The sequence below is a fragment of the Dioscorea cayenensis genome, chromosome 5, assembly GCF_009730915.1.
Source record: "Dioscorea cayenensis subsp. rotundata cultivar TDr96_F1 chromosome 5, TDr96_F1_v2_PseudoChromosome.rev07_lg8_w22 25.fasta, whole genome shotgun sequence".
NCBI lineage: Eukaryota > Viridiplantae > Streptophyta > Magnoliopsida > Dioscoreales > Dioscoreaceae > Dioscorea > Dioscorea cayenensis.
In genome coordinates, this window is record NC_052475.1 from 8,419,558 (window position 1) to 8,442,346 (window position 22,789).

A 22,789-nucleotide genomic window follows, 5' to 3' on the forward strand; every position below is an offset into this window, starting at 1 on the left:
TGAAGCATCTTTCAATGCCCTAAAAATTCTCATAAGTTCTATTTATACACGACTTCTTATGGGGATAAGAATGTGTCTGTAGGGAGTTGGAGATAGATCAAAATGCCTTCTATTTATGTTACGATCCAACATATGGCAGTAAGCGATAGATCGTAAGCTTCACTTGTTCTATTTCATGCGATTACCCTTACGGTTGTAAGTTTTAGCCGTACGCTCATTTGGATGATTTTTACAGGCATTCCTATGGGCGTAGGCCTTGCCCATAGGATGTGTTTGGTAGGTGGAAAAGTGGTTTCTTTTCTGGAAAATTTTATCAAGGGAAGGACTTTCCTATGTTTGGTTGGCCTTTTTCATTGGAAAGTTACATTATGATGGGAAACTCATTCCCTCAAATTAATGGAAAATAATTCCCACAAGTTATGGATGGAAAGTTAGTTTCCCATGGCAAAGGAATGTGACTATATAATGTAATGAAAAGAATACCCTTGACTTTAGCTTGTTGAGAGAATTGATCATTGTCCAAACCCTTGGCCCATTGGTTGCGCATCTCCTTCTCCCGATTGTTGTCACCGCGCATCTCCAGATCTCCTTCTATGATCTCTCTCTCTAGAAACATCAATGGCAACCAAAAATTCATCTCTTCTCGTACATGATTTCTATATTGTCTCAACTGTCTAGATCTTGTTTTGTTGTGATATGGTTCATGGTGTTTTGTGATTTATTGGTGGTGGTTGTGATTTTGTTAGTAAGATTTGCTTAATTATATGCCATTTTGTTGTGATATAGTGTTTTGTGATTGATTGGTGGTTGTGATTTTGTTAGTAAGATATAACTAAATTTTGTTGCAAATATAACAAATGATGCTAGGCCTAACATATATACATTTTGGTCCTTCGCATTTAAGTTGGATAATTTGGTAATAATAATAATAATAATAATAATAATAATAATAATAATAATAATAATAATAATAATAATAATAATAATAATAATAATATATACGTATGTTGTAACTCAAACTTGCATGAATAACAAGTTGAAGACTTTGAAAGCACATATTAATTCAAGAAGGCAAATTATATATTAACAACTAAAGACACTTGCAATAGGAATCAAACAGACTGATATCTTAGAGACTAAATGATCACATCATATTAATAAATCTCAAGTAACAAATTAGTCATGAGCTTAGAATTTGGTAGTAGCTAATTGCTGTGGGATTAATAAGTTTGGTATCTTGTGCTTCTTTGGCATCATATAAATACTATATTTGAAATGCTATTACAACAGAAACTGAAAATATGGAATTATTTGGTTATGAATATGCCAAAATGTTGTGAATTGCTTTTACAACTGGAATTAATTGCGATGATAAAGTTCATTAATTGAATTAATTGTGGATAATAAAGATGAAATAAAAATATGAATCCTGAATCCTGAATTTGAATTAATTTTGTTAAGTGACTGAAAAGATTAAATTAATTGAAAAAAAGCTATAAAAGATGGAATAAAAATCTGAATCTTGAAATTGAATTGATTGTATATGATAAAGTTTATTAAAATAATAAAGTAATATTTCATCTAGAAAATAAAACCCAACTATAGATATCACTCTTGTTATATATCACTTTAATTAAATGTGGTTATTATGCTGTGCAATTTACTTGTTTAATACTTTATTATATTGTTAATTAATTATGTTTTAATTTATTGGTCAAGGAAAAATGGGCGCTTGCAATGATGAAGATTTGTTAATCGTGATTTATTCTTTGATGGCATGGTACTATAGGCTTAAAATAATGCCATAAAATGTAAGAGAGTGTCATAATCTTATCACAATAAGTAGATTTTGTAGGCAATAAAATTTCAGGAGGATGATATTTGATTCGGACTTGAGACGCATCAAGAACACTAGGATGGATAGGGATGCTTTCTATAAGCTATGTAACATGCTTCAAAGTATTGGCGGACTCTCACCAGCAAAGAATATGGATATTGAAGAAATGGTAGGAATATTTTTGTATGCTATTTCTCATAATGCAAAGAATAGAGTTCTTAAAAGGGAATTTGTGAGGAGTGGTGAAACTGTGAGTAGGCAGTTTGGGAATGTATTGCAGTCTATCCTCAAATTACATGGAATACTATTATAGAAGCCAAAGTTTGTACATGCTGATTCAAATGATGTAAGATGGAAGTGGCTTAAGGTAAAAATTAGTTTATTATATACATTTTATTATATAATAAGTTATCCTTGAAATAAAACTAAATTTATGTCTTTTGTTTAACAATTCAATTGGAATGATAGAATTGTTTCGGTGCTTTGGATGGGACTTACATCAAAGTCAATGCATTAGATAATGGCAAGCCTAGATACCGGAATAGAAAGGGAGACATTGCCACAAATGTCTTAGGGGTTTGTTCACAAGATATGCAGTTCATTTATATCCTACCTGGATGGGAAGGTTCTGCAGCTAACTCTAGGGTTCTTCGAGATGCAATTTCTAGAAGACATGGATTGAAAGTGGCTAAAGGTAAATAAACATATAATATGCAAAGTACTAGTTGATTTAAAGAATCACATATATAGTAATTGTCAAGTTTATCTAAAAATGAATTTTCTAAATGTAGGATTTTTCTACTTATGTGATGCTGGATATAGAAATGGGGAAGGTTTTCTAATTCCATATATAGGGCAATGATACCATTTGAATGAATGGAGGCAAAATCACATCACTCGAAATAAAGAAGAATTCTTCAATTACAAATACTCTCTTGCTAGGAATGCAATTGAAAGATGCTTTGGATTTCTTAAAATGAGATGGAGTATACTTAGGGAGAGATCTTGGTACCCAATGAAAACTAGATATAGAATCATTTTAGCTTGTGCTTTGTTGCATTATCACATTCGAAAAAAAATGACACTTGACGCTCTAGAAGCTGAATTGAGTGAGAGGTTTATGGACTCTGATGCATGTGAAGATGCCAAAATTATCCAATACATTGAGACCTTAGATGTGTGGACTACTTGGAGAGATAATTTGGCTCGAGAAATGTGGACCAAGTGGTTGAGGACATGGAACAATTAGGTTTATTTATATATTCACATCCTTTATTATCAAAACTATAATAGTGTATTAAATAATTGAATATGGGGTTTGATTATTTGCAATTTCTTGTGATATTATGTTAAGCAATTTCATATGATATTTGTAGTAAATGATTGTATATAAATATAGACATTTCTATATGTCTTCATTCTTTTAGTGTCTTTTTTCTTTTTCTTGGTTGTGTGTGCAAATGGATGCTTCTATAAAAAGTGGTAAGAGAAGAACTCATCAATGGAATGTTAATGAAGATGGTATGCTTATACAGTATTGCTTAGATTTGAAAGACAAAGGTGGATGGAATGGAGATAATGGTATATTTAGACCTGGTTATTTGGTGCACCTTGAGAAGACAATGGCAGAGAAGATACCAAACTATCAAATCAAGGGAACTCCACATATTTAATCAAGATTGAAGACTTTGAAGAGACAATATAGGAAAATATCAGAAATGTTAGGTAATGCTGCTTCTGGTTTTGGAAGGGATGATGTGAACAAGTGTGTGACTTGTGATATTGAAGTATGGAATGGATGGGTTAAGGTAAATTTTTTTTTTGTTATTGTAGTTAGCATATTTTATGTTTATGCTTATTATTTTATATTGAAAAACATTATTGATTAATGTCTATTGTAGTCTCTCCCAGGTGCTGTGGGACTTAGAAATAAGCCATTTTCTTACTTGGACCAATAGGGTCGCCTGCTTGGAAAAGATAAAGCAACCAGAGCTACTGCAGAAGGACTAGTTGAAGCCATAGAGAATATGCAAGTAGAGGAGGCTGCAATTACTTATGTAGAATTTAGTGGGTTAACTTTGGTGGGGATGAGTATGAGTTTGCTAACACTAAATTTCATCTTGATCACATCCAAGAAACAATGTCGACCAGTCAAAATGTTGCAACCAGTCAAAGGGTTCCCAGTAACTCTTCTATTGGCACTACTAGAAGGAATCAAGACACTAATATTGAGTCATCTACTCATAGGAAAAAGGCTAAGACCAAGAATGTAGTGTTGCCTCTACTAGTGGTAATTTTGATGATGTCTTTATCAGTAACATGGAATAAATGAGTAAGATGTATGAGATTACATCAACTGAATTTGGTAGAATGGTTACTTACTTGGTGTCCTTGGCTAATGATGCTGTGTGGAAATGCTAAAGATGCTGAGAAGTTAACTTATATGAAAGCTCAGTTGCATGCAACCATATCTGCCATTGATGGATTAACTGCTGAAGAGGTTATTAAAGCTGGATCCATTATCTCACGTTATGGTGGAAAAATTGATTACTTATATAGCATTCCGGATGAGTTTAAAGCTATTTATATCCGTTGTCTTCTTGCAGGAACAATTTAAATTTGCTGTGTTTTAACTTGTTATAGACAAGTGTGTGAACCATTTTTTTTAGTGGCTAGCACGTTATCGGTCCATTGACTTTTGTTTCGAGTATTGCTATTATGATATAATGTAAGTTATTTTAGATGAATTCTATCATGGAGTGTTTAAATTAAATTATGTATTATGATAAAAATTGAATTATGCATTTGATATGCATATTTGTAGTACAGCAGAAAGAATGATTGATTTGAATGTCACAAAGCAGGAAATGAAAGCTGTAAAATTCTTGAGAAGTGGAAATAAAGAATCACAAGCACTGGCAAGTACATGTTGATGGTAATGATGGTTGAGTGTATTGTTGTTGTTGTTGTTGTTGTTGTTGTATAAACTCTTTGTTTACTATATATATATATATATATTTGTATACGTGTTCATGTGTAGAGATAACTCAAATTCTTGTATGCAGATGACAAGAAACTTGAAGCCTAATTCTCATGCAAAGCTATCATTAATTTTCATGTGTAAAAGGCCTTGTGAAAGAAATGATGGGACCTGCAACATTTACTTGTTTTTAATTCAAATGTTATCCAAAAGGTAAATTTTTATTTTAAAATATTTTTTAAACAAATATTTTTACTAATTATTTAACATTATGCTTAAAAATTAATTTAACCTAAAATAAGAAATAATTTTTACCATTAAATTTAAATAAGAAATATTTTCTATTTCAAAAAATTAAATTGTAAATTACCATAACAAGGATAATATTATTTTGAGATAAGAATTGTAATCACCACATTGCATGAAAAATACATATAAAAAAATAAAAAAACATAAAAAAATCTAAATGGTGGTTAGTAACATTATTTATTATTTTCATATACAAAACATATTAATATTTTAATATTAAAAATTAATGAAAAATTAGTGGATAAGTAAAATAACACAAGGGCATTTATGTCATTATGCCAATAGATTCTTAAGAATATCTTTCAATACTAAACATAGAAATATTATTTTCCCATCAATTTAATCAAACTTTCAAATGCATACCAAACAAAGAAATGTTATTTTCCCATCAGTAACTTTCCCATCAATCAAATTCCATTAAAACATTCCCATGGTAAAGCACCAAACACCCCCATAAGATTCTTTGAATTGGTTATGAATCCCTCTTACCGGCATAAGCATGCCCGTAAGGTCCTCTGGAATTGACTTACGACTGTAAGGTTGGCCGTAAGCTGCCGGTAAGCCACCCAGTTTGACTCATCCTTATTCAAATGATACCGAGAGAGTTCCAAGTTCATCATTTAAGGTTTGAAATGCTTCTTTTGGCTATATCTCATCTTGAAATGCTGCCCTGAGCCTAAGAATGTGAAACACACTAGATTTAGCATCGAATTCAATAAAATACATGCATGTTGTACATTCATCACAAACCATAAAGCTAACTTAATACAACTTGAGCACATTCAAACTATAAATAAAATAACCAACTGATCCTGTATTTATCACCTGTTTGTCAGTTTTATCACCTTGAGATTATATTTTGCATGCCCCCTATCAAATAAATGTGCTATAATTTTCAAATTCAAGTTCACGACAGGTAATAGTTGATTGTTGAACATACAAAATTTAAAACTACAAAGCAATACAAACAACTGAATGCAATCAAAGGTTTGACTATCACTAAAATATAAAATATTAGGATGTGAGTGAATGCAAACACATGGATAACATAGTTCCATTAGTTTCTAATTGTTTGTTATTTTTACATTGAAAATGCGGTTGAATTCCAATTGCATAAATTCAGTTAGTAATGAGAGAAACTTACATAATGTACCAATGATATCATTACAACTGCCATTACAAGATTAATGAGTATTTCTTGCTTTAAATGACATAATTGTGAGCAAGGCTTTGGATGAGGAAGGGAAAATAAATTCTTAGCTGGAAAATGACACTAACTTTTGAATGTTGTGCCTATTAGAAAAGATTTAGCTATGTTGCCTATTCTTTCTCTTTGTTAGCTTTGAAGAGACATTTGCAGGGATATTCTTATTCTTTTCTTCAATTTCTTCCTAAGCTCACTTAAATTTCTCTTAACTTGTGGAGGTGGATCTTTGGTGACTACAGTCGATGTTTCAACTATTGAAGGTAAAAGACCCTTAGGATCTTAGGCTAATGTGGTATGTGATGTAAAGGGGCAGCAGTTGTCAAAGTCACACTTTGTGTTTTGTAAGGCTGCTTTGGACAAGTTCAAGGGTTTTATGAATGATTAAATGACTATTGATCATGATTTTTTATTTTGAGTTCACTAAAGACTTCAAACTACCGTGTTTAGGAAATTCTTAGGGAAGTCTTTGCCGTTGGAGCAAGTTGGGTAGTGAATATTATAGAACAACCAAGAACATCCCGTCCACAATCTAACGTCCGATCACAATTTTATCATAAGCTTCATGATAAGCTCCAAATCCCAAAATAATTAATGCCCATGCATCACACAATCCAAATATTCAGCCCACTGCATTAGAGTTTCATATGAATCTCACTAGAAGCCTTACCAAACATAGATCCTAGTAATAACAAGATTCATAAGGACAAAAGTAGAAGGGTTATGCAAAATAGAAGAAAATAAGGACACAATATTGAGATAACAAAGTAGTATCACACTTGGACGCTTCTCTAGGTTGCCTGAAGAGCAATACTTTTCTTTACATTTTTGCCTCCATCTTCTTAGCTTTCTCCACCTTTTTATATCTATCTCTTGTTGCAACCAGTCAGAGTGTATAAGCTCAATCTTCGGTATCTTTACTATTATATGCAAAGTGAGAAACAATGTTATTTTTTGTGCTGCAAAACTCACAACGTGTCACCATTTGTCTTCCTATACACAACGTGCTCTAATGAACTTCTCTCAAACCTAAGAGGCCAATGAACTATTGAGCTTAGAGTTCTATGCTCGCGGCGCCTGTCGCAGACCATATAAGACCTTACATAGCTTGAGTACCATTTGTTTGTGTTTGTCTTTGATGTAATCGGGAGGCTACTGCACGTACACCTTCTCAATGAGTTCACCATTTTAAAATGCAAAATTTAAGTCCATATGATGAACTTGCCAATTGCCATGAGATTCTAATACAATCAACAGCCGCAAGGTTTCAATACTTGCCACCGACGCAAATACCCCGTCAAAATCTGAGGGCATAGCCTTTCATGACCAAATGAGCTTTTGCATTTGATGATGTTACCTACAGGATCCTTTTTCACCTTGAACACCCACTTGAGCCCAATGGCTCTATGTCCTGCAGGGAGATTGATGAGCACCCATGTGTTGTTGTCAAGGATGGACTACATCTCATTATCCATGGCTTGCTTCCAGTATACCTCCTTCATCGCTTGGTAAATTCTAGTAGGTTCCTCAACAACAAGAAGACAAAGATTGTAGAACCTGGTGTTGTATCCGTACATCATCTGCTAGGTTGAATCATAGATATTTGATAACATTTGGTACCACAGTGGTGCATTCTCCGAGTCACGTGACGCGTTGGTAGGTGGTGCCACCCACTCTATGCCACATGGTGTAACTGCGTTTAAAACTGAAACTATTTGTGGATCAACTGCTTGTGGTCCCACCGGTCATACATTAGTTATCGGGATTGCATTGATGTCATCAAGTAGAGCACCACCAACGTGATTAGTGACATACTCAACCATGAAGAAATCAATTCTGCTTGGAACAGGTTCAGATGAGTTCTACGCCAAGCCCCACTTCTTATCTTCCTCAAACACGATGTCTCATGTTACATGTAGTTTCTTGGTTTTTGGATCATAGACACGGTAGGACTTAGATCGCTTTTGAAAAAAAATGCTAAAATGCCTCATCCTTAGACTTAAGCAACTCAATCCACATGTATCTGTTATGATCATCAATGATTAGGAGAAAGAAAAGTTTACTTCCTAGTATTGTCGGTGTGATCGGACCTCATAAGTCTCCATGAGCAAGCTCCAGTCCGTGCTCAGCGTGATACATCGTGGCATGAGGGAATGACATATGATGTTGCTTACCAAGCTTGCGCCCTCTGTAGAGTTGCTCTACACAATAAATGAGGGTAACATCCTAAACTATTTGCTTGGTGCCCAATTCCCACAGAGCGTGAAAATTGAGATGACCATAGTACACATACCAACACCACACTAGGTTGTTTGCCTTCATCAACAGACACACAGGTACTACGAGATTTAGTGATAGGGTGTACAACCGGTTCTTGGAACATAGCACACATGCTAGTTGCCACAGCTTGTGATCATAAATCGACATCTCCCCATGTTCAATGATGATTTTACATCCGCTCTCATTGAGCTGACCCAAACTACTGATGTTGCTGCGATGCTGAGGTATAAAGTACACCTCAGAGAGCACCCTGTTTTCTTTGTTTCTGCATTAGAACATAACGGAGCTCTTTCCACAAATCTCCACTACTGAGCCATAACCGAACATCACCATGCTTTTATTGAATCATCCAGGGACGTGAAGATCTCCTTGGCTCCACTCATATTATTGCTTGCTCCCATATCGAAATACCACACATCACTATTAGCGTCCATAGGGAACACTTTCTCTTCATTAAGTAATACTATCTCTGATGCATCCTCAGCCACCTGGACAAGATGACAATGCTTAGCCATTAACAATGCCGATGCTTTGTCTTGCACCTACATAAGGTTCACCATCTCCTTGAATTCGAAGTGTGGTTTTAGACATTCCTTTGAGAACCCGTAGATGTTGTAGTTGAAACACTTGACCTTGGTCATGTCATGGCTTCTTGCTGTTGTGCCGCGTCCATGACCACGTTGCTTAACAAGACGATGGTTGTCACCACCACTGCCACTTTCTTTCTCTCCACTAGAAGAACCCTTGTTGAGTTCTCTCTTTTCTTAGTGTACGAACTGCTCTTCCTCAGTGAAGACAGTTTACTATCCATGCTATTGCTGTCAATTCCTAGCTCGTAGTGTTCCTTAATGACTTTGAGCCATCTTGTGAGCTTTTCCATGGTGAGCTTCTTGAGATTAACAACTGCCTTGATGGAGATCGTGGCTTGTATATACTTGGGAGGAACGATATAAAGGAATTTCTTAATAACCCTCTTATCATTGATATTGTCACTCAGTATTCTTAGGTTATTTACTAGGCTGGTGAGTTGCATGGCAAAGTCGTCGACCGTCTCACCATCCTTGATTCTAATGGACTTGAATTTTGAGCACAACGTCTGTGTTTTTGCCTCACGAGTGCGCTAGGTACCCATCGGGATGTTCTTCATATCATCCCATGCTTGCTTGACAGTGTCCTTGACAGCAAGAGTCACCAGTATCTTGGACAGCACCGCCTTAAGAATGGCAGATAACAGATCTTATCATCCTAATAATCGGTGCTCCCAAGCTCGATCACATCCTAGAGTCCTTGAGCTTGTAGATTAACCCTCATCATTAGGGTCCAGTTTCCATAGTTCATGTGTGTCAATATTAGATAGACTAATGTACTTCCCATTTATAAATAAAGCCGAAAGATATCATGTTTACTGATAAATCAAAACTTAGTGACTTGTACTTCATTCACATATTTTGAAAACTTGCTCTGTGCTTTGACATCTCGGTAGGATCAAACATAGCACCTACTCTGATACCACTTGTTGCAACCAGTCGTAGCGTATAAGCCCATTCTTCAGTATCCTTTCAATTATTTGCAAAATGAGAAACAATGTTATTCTTTTGTGCTACAAAACTCACAACATTTTTGTTTTTCTTATACCTTTATATATATTAACTATCCAGTAGTTACATGCTAATAACATATCCTACATTCATGTCACGTCCTTCTTTGACCATGACCAGCAGAATGTGGCTTATACTGACTCATTCAAACTTTCAACATGCCTCAGAAGTTATGCACACAAACTCATGCAAAATAATAAAACCGAACCTTATACATGACTCAGAAGTTATGCACACAAACTCATGGTACAGTAACACCGAACCTTATACTATGGCTTTCTCCTAATTTACAACACTAAATAAAAAAAAATTCTTCAACAACATTCTCATACATAAATCATAAATCATTGGCTTCAATTTGAGTCTATAAATCACCAAATCCATGGAAAATTCAAAGTTTTTATACATTTCAAAAAACAAGGAAATACGAGAGAAATACAAAATAAAAACATTGGATCTAAGGCTTACCAGATTCAGGAGTGAGGGAGGAAGGATTTTGATATTTGAGTTTGCCGGACATTCTCGCCGGAAAAAAAGTTTCTTCTAAGATTAGGGTAGGCCGAAGAAGAAACAAGGAGAAAGAAATGAAGAAGGAGAAGAAGACAGGTTGGTTTTCTCTCATTCATTTATTTATTTATTTATATTTTATATAGGAAATGACCTAATTGCCCTCATTATAGAAAAATCATAGAAAATGGATCCAAATGACGGAATTTCCCCCTATTTTTCACATAAAAGCTACTATGCAAACATGCAAAATGCCACTACTGCTAAATGACCATTTTACCCCTAATGCAAGCATAAAAATCTAAATAGGCCCGAGGTCTAAAACAAGACAAGGTACAACAAGTATCTCCATGAATATTACAATGACTGATGATGTAGGCTTTTTCCAAATGCCAAGTGATGAGTATTTTATTACCATGCAAGAATATATTCCTACTCCACCTATGGGGTCTGAGACAAGTACCTCAAGATCTTTTTGAAAAAGAAAAATCTTCCTACAGGCCCATCACTTGATACAATATCTGAAAATTTAAGGCAATCTCTGAAACTGCTATATGTGAAGCAAATCATGAAGTAACTCGTGAAGAAGCCACTGAAGTTTCTTAGGCAGAAGTTGTAGAAAGAAGAAGATTATTGAAGTAATTAATTTTTGAGATTAATGTGCTTTCTGATAATGAGTCACTATTCCTCTTACAAGTTTTGGCTAAAGATGGCGTTCAACTACAAATCTTGTTTGACTTTCCTGATAATAAGAGACTGTGCTTTTGTCACATACTTCTTGAAGATTATCATTTAACCTCTCCTCCCCCTAGTGTGTATTCCATATTATTCTATGCCGTTATTTTTACTGTTTTATTTGGAAGTAGCTATGACCAAAAACTAAAAATTTTCGCAAGAACAAGTTAGAATTTAGTTGAAGAATGCTTGTTTGGTGTTAATTAGATTAATTGTTGGAGTTTGTCTATTTGAAGTTTGTGTCCACAAGTCTACAAACTGATGAACCTAGAGTGCATAATTTGTTGCTTTCCTTATATGCCAAGTAGGTTGGGTTGTAATATTGATTAATGTATTATTTCCACTTTAACAATTATATTTGTTTATGTTTTTGTGAGAGTTGGAAATTTGATAAATAGCCAAATGAAAGGAAGTTTGGTGGTTTTTGTTGTACTAAAATTTCCATGTATTTTCTTGTTGAATCATTGTGAAAGGTGGCACCTTTTATGTGTGCCCCCCTTAATGAAAAAGATAGGTTTTTGGTGCTTCTACTTCTCTTTCTTGTTTCAGCATTGTTTGAGATATATGTCTTTAGATTGATGGTTAAGACAGCAAAATGAGAAATTGTTGCAATTGCAAGAAATTGTTTATATGTCTTTAAATTAACGTATGTGCTGCCGCTGCAGGAAAATGTTGTGCTGAATTTCCTTGGCGTTTTCTTTGTATATAAATTTTGTGAAGCAATCACATGAACTATCTCTCAGGCAAGACATTGTAAATGAATTGGTTGTGGTTGAGCTCATATGGGGCAAAATTAAGTGAATAAATATTATGCCATTAGTCCAGGATTAATCTTGATTTACCTAAAAACATTTCTACTTTCTGAATAATTATATGAAAAATGGGTGTTTCTCAAGATTCTGGTTCTTTGCTAATACTAATACATGTTTCCTATTAAGAAAATAATACTAACTAATATTTATAAGAAAACAAACAAAGGTTTGAAGCCAATTAAACTTGCAATATTTTCTACAATGATAAGGGTGAAATAATACTAACTAATATTTAAAATAACAATTGATTCAAATATTAAAGAAATAAGTAAATAAATTTAGTTATAAATAACAATTAAACTTTTAAATATTTCATTCCATTAAAATTATGTTACTGAAAAAATAACACAATACTTAGTTTTTTTATTAAATAGTGTTAACATTTTTTGTATCCATCGTTATTAAACTTTAATTTAAACTTTTTAATTGTTATAAAGGAAATAACAATACTTAAAAAATATAATTTAAAAGTATTACCATTCTATTTTCTATTTTTATTATTAATTTTAATAATAAATAAATGGAAAAGTGGAATATTTAATATTTAATAGAAGTAAAACAATATTTGAAATATTTTATTATTTAAAAACTGGTATTATTATATTTTAATATGTTATGTTATATATAATGTTAACTATTCCTATAAAGGTTATAAAGGTGATCTTACCATATTTTTTTCTTTTATTTTTTCCTATTCTCAATGAACTACCCTCTTATACCTTACGAACGAAACAAATCTTTCATTCCCAATCCTCCTCCACTCCTCCTCATTTCTATTAGTCCCCCTCTCCTTTCCTTTCCAAATTCGGGAACCAAACAACCCCTTATAATCGATGAAGATATTTCCTCACCGTTGTTGGTATCATTCTTATATAAAGGGTTGGTACAATCTCTGAAGTATAACTTGGAGGGTGCTGTGACCTTGGCCCTATAGTATGATGGTTGACCAAGTTATGAGAGCCTTAAGGTTTGGCCCCTTATGTAGAGGGCAAGATAAAGGAGGATTCAGAGTCAAAGAACCAAATAGAAAAACCTTTAGTGGGTGAAGACTCCATGACCCTTGATTGATTTCATAATGAGGTCACACACGAAGCCATAGTGTTTAGGATGCTTTTTCTCAAAGAACTGATGTAGTGTCTTTAGTTGATTGGTTTTGGTGCTTTATGAGAGTACTTTTTCTTTTGTTTTTATTGTGTCTTTGTTTCCTTTCCCTTAATCTAGTTCTAAATTCTTTGAAGATTATTTGTTGGAATTGCAAGGAATTTCTAATCCCATGGTAGTTGAGAGGGTTCACAAGTGGTTTGTGGAGTTGAAACCTTTTTTTTTGTCTATAGACGAGAGTTGAACTTAGTAGGTGGTTTTGTTTTTATAATAGGTTTACAAAGTTGTGGGAGCGGGTTGTGGTGCTATCAGTTAGTTTGTTTGGGGGTGTATCATTTTTATGGAACCAGAACCTTGGAAGAGTTACCCCTATCATACTTAATCAGCATTTGTTGCACTTTATCATTTCTTCTAACAACTACAAGAATTGTTAAGGTCTGATTGAAGTTTTACTAAAGTTGAGTAAGGGAAGCTATGTTATTGAAGATATTTTTGCTAAAGATGTTTTGTTTCTAGTGTTTTGTGCTGTCTAGTAATAGTAGGGGTAGTTGTGTATGAAAAGTCAATATGATCATGAAGGAAAAGAGAGAATGAAATGAATGGTGGAGATGAGAAGATCCATGAGATTGGTTCAAGTTAAAGGCATAAGCAGTGAAGGTCTTAGCACTTGCCACGTTAGGTTCTTACTCACCAGCTGTACTACATCATGTTTAAGTTTTATGTTAAATTGTTTTTCCTATGTTGAGAGGATAAGATGATAAGTTTGTAGTTGAATGAAGGAGAAGACTCTCTCTTACTTCCCCAATTTTCCTTTCGACTCTACAGGTCTTTCATTGGATTTTTCTATAAGGTTGTCATTTTGCAAGATGAGATGAGGCCTATCAGTGGTATCCGAGCTAGGATTCATGGTGATTGAAGGGGAAATTAAAGTTTTGGTGGCTATTTGGAGGAAAAAAGCTTGAAGAGTTTGTGTTGTGAAAAGTTTGTGAAATTATAGTTGTTGGGTGTTGTGAGTTTGGTAGAACCTGTGGTTAGTTGAAAGAAGGTTAGTAGGTTGTTGTTGAGGAATTTGTTTGTTGTTTGGGCTGTAGTTTGATAGTAGTGAAGTGAAGTTACGACATCAACTCCTCAACCAACTCCACATATCTCTCATGCTTTGCCGCCAGTTTTTAAAGTTAAGGGATATGAGCATTGGAACTATAGGATGAGGACTTTCTTCAGGTCCCAAATATTGTGGAAAATTGTGGAGACTGGGATTAGTAAGGAGAATCCAACAGAAAAGGAGATGGAAGATGATGCAAAGGCCTATAGAATTTATTTACCTAGTACTGGAAAAGTGGTGGTTAGTAGAGATGTGAAGTTTTTAGATAATGTAGTTTGGTAGTGGATAGAATCTAAAAATTCTTCAAAATCTGTTGATTTGTAGCAAGTGAATATAAGAAATGCAGTGACAGTTCAAAATTCAGGAAACGGTGCTTCTAGTGCATATGATACAAAAATTGGCAGTAGCAGCAATAATGCATCTCCAAACAAGCAAAGTGAACCAGGAATTGAGTCTAGTGTGGATGATTCGCCAACACCAAAGGTGAGAGCTTTGAGAGATATTTATGAAAGTTGTTCCTATGCCTTAGCAATAACAGATCCAGAGAGTTTTCATGAAGCACAACAACATCCATATTGGAGGAAAGCAATGTCAAAAGAGATTCATGCAATTGAGAAGAATCAAACTTGGGAAATCTGTGAGTTACCTCTAGGGAAGAAATTAATTGGTGTGAAATGGATTTTTAAAATAAAATACAAACCAGATGACAAGGTGTCTAAATACAAAGCAAGGTTCGTGGCCAAAGGATATATACAAGAGTATGTGATTGATTATGAAGATGTGTTTGCTCTAGTGGCCAGAATGGAAACAATAAGAGTGTTATTTGCCTTAGCTGCTAAACAAAACTGGTTGATTTATCAATTGGATGTAAAATTTGCATTTTTGAATGGAGAAATCAAGGAAGAGGTGTATGTGGAGCAGCCTTAAGGTTTTGAAATTATAGGGAAAGAACAAAAGGTATACAAATTGCATAAAGCTTTATATGGTTTGAAACAAGCCCCTAGAGTGTGGTATGAGAAATTAAATGGTTATTTGCTATCACAAGGATTTCACAGGAGTACACAGAACATACACTTTACAAAAGAGTTAGCAGTGGAGGAATGTTGCTTCTAGTGTGTGTGTATGTGGATGATGTGCTATATATGAGTTCATCTATAGCAATTTTGGTTGAATTTCGGGATAGCATGAAGAGAGCCTTTGACATGAGTGATCTAGGTAGAGCATTATATTTTCTGGGGTTACAATTGTAGCAGTGTAAAGTAGGAATTTTTATGTCACAGGAAAAATATGTATAAACTTTGTTGAAAGAATAAAATATGTTAAAGTGCAAACCAGTGATTGTTCCTTTATTACCTTGTGCTAAGCAGTTGGTGTATGAAGAAGCAAATGCAGTTGATATAACAAACTACAGGAGACTAATTGGGAAACTGATATATGTTACACATTCTAGACCTGATATTATGTTTGCAGTCATTCTATTATCAAGATTTATACATAAACCTTCAAATATACATCAGGGGGCTGCCAAACATTTATTGAGATACTTATCAGGTACAGTTGATTTTGGTGTTCTCTATACTGGAGATGTTAGTGATAATGCTTTGTGTGCTACTTGTTGTCAGGGTGTATGGTTGAAGCAGGTACTTGAAGATTGTGGGATACAATATGAAAGTCCAATTAGAATTCATTGTGATAATAAGTCTTGTGTATCTGTTGCTCAGAATCTAGTGTTACATGGTAGAACAAAACATGTGGATGTGAAATTTCACTATATCAGAAACTTAGTTGCAACAAATGTAGTGAATTTGATATATTGTGCTTCAGAAGATCAATTGGCAGATGACAAGTTCCCCTTGCATATGTCTCTCAAGTGCACGGGTTGTCTAAATAACAAAATCCTAGATGAGTGGGTATCGTATCCACAAGGATGTTAGAATTAATCTTGTTAATGCATTTAGGACCCTATGTTATTTATATATTGATTTTAGGCATCGTTCCATTTATGCATTTAAGTTTGCGGTTATGACCCTTCTTATTTTATAAATTGCACATGCATTTAAAATTATGATAGGATTATGTTTATATAAGTTTGTTAGTTTGAATTTGTTTAGCTTCTTGGTAGCTAAGTAATTTAATTTGAATTTAGTTATCAATATCAATATAAAAAGATAGAAAGGATGTGAGTTTGTTGACCGCGTCAAAACAATATTCTCTTCTTCTTTGAGTGTCTTTTTGTGTGGGCATGTGGTTCTCGGATTTTCCTAACATTTGGTACCAGAGCAAGGTTCGGAGTAGAGGCCAAAGATCATGCCGGGTTCATCATCAAAGAGTGAAACAACCGCCGTCACGGCGACATCAAAGGTTTCGACAAGAGACGGGATGGTAACCCTCCAGTATCCGTTGCTCACAAAGAGCAACTACTCGGCATGGGCGCTTAAGATGAAGGTGTACATGCGTGCGCAAGGCATGTGGGATGCCATTGAGCTTATTGACCCGAATGAGGAGATAGAGATGCAGAAGGATCAGATGGCTCTTGCTGCCATCTACCAAGGAATTAGCGAGGAGACAATCCTCGTGTTGGCTGAGAAGGAGACGGCCAAGGAAGCATGGGAGATGTTGAAGACAATGCACATGGGCGCCGAGCGCGTCAAGGAGGCAAAGGTCCAAACTCTTAGAAGCGAGTTTGATGGTCTATGCATGCGTGAAGCGGAGACATTTGACGATTTTGCAACAAAGTTGACTACAATAGTCAACAAAATTCGTGCATTGGGCGACAAGGTGGAGGAGGCCTATGTCATCAAGAAGCTTCTTCGTGCTGTCCCTTCTAAGTTCATTCAAATTGCATCGACGATTGAGCAGTTCGGCAATCTCAAAACGATAACCATGGAGGAGGTCATCGGGTCGCTTAAAGCCCATGAAGAGAGATTGCGGGGTTATGAGAACGAGAAATAAGAACACATTCTATTGACAAAGGCTGAATGGAAGGCGAGAGAAGAATGTGAAGGTGCATCAAACTCGTCGAGAAGACGAGGAGGAAGCAACTGGCGTGGCCGTGGGCGTGGACACCGACATAGTGATGATAGCAGTGGAAATGAAGGCACTCATCAAGAGAAGAAGTTTGACAAGGCCAAGGTGAGATGCTATAATTGTCACTATTTTGGCCATTATGCTTATGAGTGTAGATCCAAGAAGAAGGATGAGGAAGCCCATCTTGTGGAGAAACAAGATGATGACGATGAGCCGGCGCTACTCATGACAACTAATCTTGTGGAGAAACAAGATGATGATGATGAGCCGGCGCTACTCATGACAGAAGTATGTGAACCCTTGCAAGACATGAAGCATGCTGCAGAGGAGATCATGTTGCATGAGGTGAACATCAAGCCTAGTGTTAGAACTAAGGAAATAGTGTATGGGAACAATTTGTGGTATCTTGACATGAGTGCAAGTAACCACATGACCAGGAGCCGAAGCCAGTTCTCGGAGTTGGACGAGACAATAATTGGGAGAGTCAAGTTCGGTGATGATTCCGTTGTAGACATCCAAGGAAAAGGCACTATAATGTTTCAGTGTCAAAATGGTGAGCATCGTCTTCTCACAGATGTTTACTTCATACTTAGTTTGTGCAGCAATATTGTGAGTTTGGGCCAACTTGATGAGCATGGATGTGAGTCGGTAATTAAAGGAGGATACTTATGTGTCTATGATAAAGGTGGAAGGTTGTTCGCAAGGGCGAAGAGATCAAAGAATAGATTATATATACTCAATGTTAAGACTGTACATCCTGTGTGTTTGCTTGGAGAACATGGAGATGTGGCATGGCTATGGTATGCTTGGTATTATCATTTGATTTTTCAAGCTTTAAATGTCTTGACAAAGAATCCAATACATCAAGAAAGGAGTAACTACATCGACAGTAAAAAATCACTTAATTTGTGATTGTGTTCAAAAGGGTGACGAAATGGAGGAGCAGCTTACAGACGTTTTGACAAAGCCCCTTGGATGCCAAAGGTTCATCAAGTTGTAAGATGAGATAGCCTAAAGGACATGAGGAAGACATAACAAGATTAAGGGGGTGAATGTTAGAATTAATCTTGTTATTGCATTAGGACCCTATGTTATTTATATATTGATTTTAGGCATCGTTGCATTTATGCATTTAAGTTTGCGGTTATGACCCTTCTTATTTTATAAATTGCACATGCATTTAAAATTATGATAGGATTATGTTTAGATAAGTTTGTTAGTTTGAATTTGTTTAGCTTCTTGGTAGCTAAGTAATTTAATTTGAATTTAGTTATCAATATCAATATAAAAAGATAGAAAGGACGTGAGTTTGTTGACCGCGTCAAAACAATATTCTCTTCTTCTTTGAGTGTCTTTGTGTGTGGGCATGTGGTTCTCAGATTTTCCTAACATTTGGTACCAGAGCAAGGTTCGGAGTAGAGGCCAAAGATCATGCCGGGTTCATCATCAAAGAGTGAAACAACCGCCGTCACGGCGACATCAAAGGTTTCGACAAGAGACGGGATGGTGACCCTCCAGTATCCGTTGCTCACAAAGAGCAACTACTCGGCATGGGCGCTTAAGATGAAGGTGTACATGCGTGCGCAAGGCATGTGGGATGCCATTGAGCTTATTGACCCGAATGAGGAGATAGAGATGCAGAAGGATCAGATGGCTCTTGCTGCCATCTACCAAGGAATTAGCGAGGAGACAATCCTCGTGTTGGCTGAGAAAGAGACGGCCAAGGAAGCATGGGAGATGTTGAAGACAATGCACATGGGCGCCGAGCGCGTCAAGGAGGCAAAGGTCCAAACTCTTAGAAGCGAGTTTGAAGGTCTATACATGCGTGAAGCGGAGACATTTGACGATTTTGCAACAAAGTTGACTACAATAGTCAACAAAATTCGTGCATTGGGCGACAAGGTGGAGGAGGCCTATGTCATCAAGAAGCTTCTTCGTGCTGTCCCTTCTAAGTTCATTCAAATTGCATCGACGATTGAGCAGTTCGGCAATCTCAAAACGATAACCATGGAGGAGGTCATCGGGTCGCTTAAAGCCCATGAAGAGAGATTGCGGGGTTATGAGAACGAGAAATAAGAACACATTCTATTGACAAAGGCTGAATGGAAGGCGAGAGAAGAATGTGAAGGTGCATCAAACTCGTCGAGAAGACGAGGAGGAAGCAACTGGCGTGGCCGTGGGCGTGGACACCGACATAGTGATGATAGCAGTGGAAATGAAGGCACTCATCAAGAGAAGAAGGTTGACAAGGCCAAGGTGAGATGCTATAATTGTCACTATTTTGGCCATTATGCTTATGAGTGTAGATCCAAGAAGAAGGATGAGGAAGCCCATCTTGTGGAGAAACAAGATGATGACGATGAGCCGGCGCTACTCATGACAACTAATCTTGTGGAGAAACAAGATGATGATGATGAGCCGGCGCTACTCATGACAGAAGTATGTGAACCCTTGCAAGACATGAAGCATGCTGCAGAGGAGATCATGTTGCATGAGGTGAACATCAAGCCTAGTGTTAGAACTAAGGAAATAGTGTATGGGAACAATTTGTGGTATCTTGACATGAGTGCAAGTAACCACATGACCAGGAGCCGAAGCCAGTTCTCGGAGTTGGACGAGACAATAATTGGGAGAGTCAAGTTCGGTGATGATTCCGTTGTAGACATCCAAGGAAAAGGCACTATAATGTTTCAGTGTCAAAATGGTGAGCATCGTCTTCTCATAGATGTTTACTTCATACTTAGTTTGTGCAGCAATATTGTGAGTTTGGGCCAACTTGATGAGCATGGATGTGAGTCGGTAATTAAAGGAGGATACTTATGTGTCTATGATAAAGGTGGAAGGTTGTTCGCAAGGGCGAAGAGATCAAAGAATAGATTATATATACTCAATGTTAAGACTGTACATCCTGTGTGTTTGCTTGGAGAACATGGAGATGTGGCATGGCTATGGTATGCTTGGTATTATCATTTGATTTTTCAAGCTTTAAATGTCTTGACAAAGAATCCAATACATCAAGAAAGGAGTAACTACATCGACAGTAAAAAATCACTTAATTTGTGATTGTGTTCAAAAGGGTGACGAAATGGAGGAGCAGCTTACAGACGTTTTGACAAAGCCCCTTGGATGCCAAAGGTTCATCAAGTTGTAAGATGAGATAGCCTAAAGGACATGAGGAAGACATAACAAGATTAAGGGGGTGAATGTTAGAATTAATCTTGTTATTGCATTAGGACCCTATGTTATTTATATATTGATTTTAGGCATCGTTGCATTTATGCATTTAAGTTTGCGGTTATGACCCTTCTTATTTTATAAATTGCACATGCATTTAAAATTATGATAGGATTATGTTTAGATAAGTTTGTTAGTTTGAATTTGTTTAGCTTCTTGGTAGCTAAGTAATTTAATTTGAATTCAGTTATCAATATCAATATAAAAAGATAGAAAGGACGTGAGTTTATTGACCGCGTCAAAAAAATATTCTCTTCTTCTTTGAGTGTCTTTTTGTGTGGGCGTGTGGTTCTCGGATTTTCCTAACAAAGGAGTAGGGAATAAAAAATACTTGAATTGTTTTTTTAACTAAGAGAAAGATGAATAATGGTTGTGTGACAAGATATAATGTAAACAAGAATAAGAAAAGACAAGAAAGAGAAGCACAGGTAAAGAGGAGGTAAGGCGATCGATATAAATGGGGTACCCAGATATTGCTCCACCTAGGACAATCGTTTCAAGTGCAAAACCCTCTATTATGCTTTCTAACTAATGCAATAATGAGTCGTGGAGATCCTTTAATACATGGTCCCAAAACTAAGGTCAACCATGCCTAACTCTATACATGTCCCGGAGAAGAAATTAAACAATCTCTCAACCTCGCACTCGTATAGCATTGCAATCAGTTGTAGGGATTCCAAGTGATAAATCTTCTTCCTAAATGTAGACCTAACCCTTTGGTGCAGGCGGAAGGTCCCTAGTCACAATTAAGCCCTAGGTGCTAAAATCACTTCAATGCTTCACTCCGTTGCCTCTGCAACTAAGCCTCAGCGGAAGGTCATCCCTTAGCCCATTCACTCTAATATGACCGCAAAGAACTCAAGAAAACGGAGGTAGAATAAATCATACCGGAGGGGAAAGGGGACTCTCCGCTACCTCTCGACTCACTCTCTCAACCCTCTCCAATCTAGCTTTGTCTAACTCTCGTGGTGTGTCACTCACTCACAAGGGTTACTAATAAGAACTCTCAACCCTAGTGTCACTCTAAGGGAGTATTCATTTAATCAAGCATACAAGATTGGAACTCAATTAAAACATCAATTAATGAAAGCATAATAACAAGGTTTAAAGAAATAAATACATCCTAGGGTTCACAAATCCAACTACTCACTAGGGGGTTTAGCTCTCCATAGAGCTAATTACAATCATTGAAATCGAATGTAAAAGCAAGTAATCCATATAAAACCCCCTTGATAGTCGTGACGATAGACTTGTGGAGAAATCTCTACTCGTCCAAGGGTTCTTTTGTCCGACCTAGGATACACCTCGCTGGATCAGTGCCAACGAAAGCTCTCCCACTAACCTTCTTCCAAACGGAGCGCGATGTCAGAGTTATAGAACCTCTCCAAATCCCAAGCCAATACCTCTCCAAACACAAGCCGCAGCCCCTTCTCAAGTTAGGGAAAAGATGGATAGAAGAATTCTGAAATCGGGGCTGAAATCCGGTTGGAATTGGGATTTCACACGCCCCTGTGGATTCACCACACAGGGCTATGAAATTAACGCATGGGCGTGTGGAAATTCCACACGCCTATGTGAATTCTCTGAAAATCTCCTTCTTCGGCCGGCTGTGAACAGTACATGCTACAATATTTTGCTACAATGTTTGCTATAGTATAGGCCCGAAGCATTCCCGAATCTATGCTATCATCGAGGTAATGTAAACGGGCACACGTTTACGTCGTAGATCACTTTGCTTCTTCAATAACGTACACATTGGTAGAGATCTTACTATACGTACACAAGCCGGAATGCTTGAAGACTGTCCTTGTGCCCCTCCAAATCATTTTACTAACTTGAATACAAGGAGGTTGGCACACATTCTCGCATCTTGAACCCAACTTATGTCTTCGCGTTTGAACTTTCTCAAGATTTCCTCCAAAATGGTGCATTCACGATCTCTACATTGGCTTCTTTCTCTAACATTCGGCTTCACAACCCTATATGCATGATAGTAACATAAATACACACATACTAGCATTAAAAACCCGATAAAAGTAATGCTCATCATAAGAAAAGAATAC

General features: G+C 36.3%; 1 protein-coding gene across 1 annotated transcript; it reads left to right on the forward strand.

Annotated features, from left to right (window-relative positions):
- The first annotated feature begins 1,874 nt into the window (after window positions 1-1,874).
- On the forward strand, window positions 1,875-3,510 carry LOC120259953. Its single transcript, XM_039267406.1, has 5 exons — window positions 1,875-2,087; window positions 2,151-2,204; window positions 2,306-2,531; window positions 2,629-2,670; window positions 3,383-3,510. The coding sequence occupies exons 1-5, from the start codon at window positions 1,875-1,877 to the stop codon at window positions 3,508-3,510; spliced, it is 663 nt and encodes a 220-aa protein (XP_039123340.1).
- The last annotated feature ends 19,279 nt before the right edge of the window (window positions 3,511-22,789 follow it).

Excerpts from the sequence above, each read along its gene's own strand:
- LOC120259953 (XM_039267406.1), top strand. The coding sequence starts at position 1,875 with ATGATATTTGATTCGGACTTGAGACGCATCAAGAACACTAGGATGGAT. Across the intron at positions 2,088-2,150 it reads TTGTGAGGAGTGGTGAAACT|AAGCCAAAGTTTGTACATGC; the intron begins GTGAGTAGGCAG and ends ATACTATTATAG. Across the intron at positions 2,671-3,382 it reads TGGATATAGAAATGGGGAAG|ATTTGAAAGACAAAGGTGGA; the intron begins GTTTTCTAATTC and ends AGTATTGCTTAG.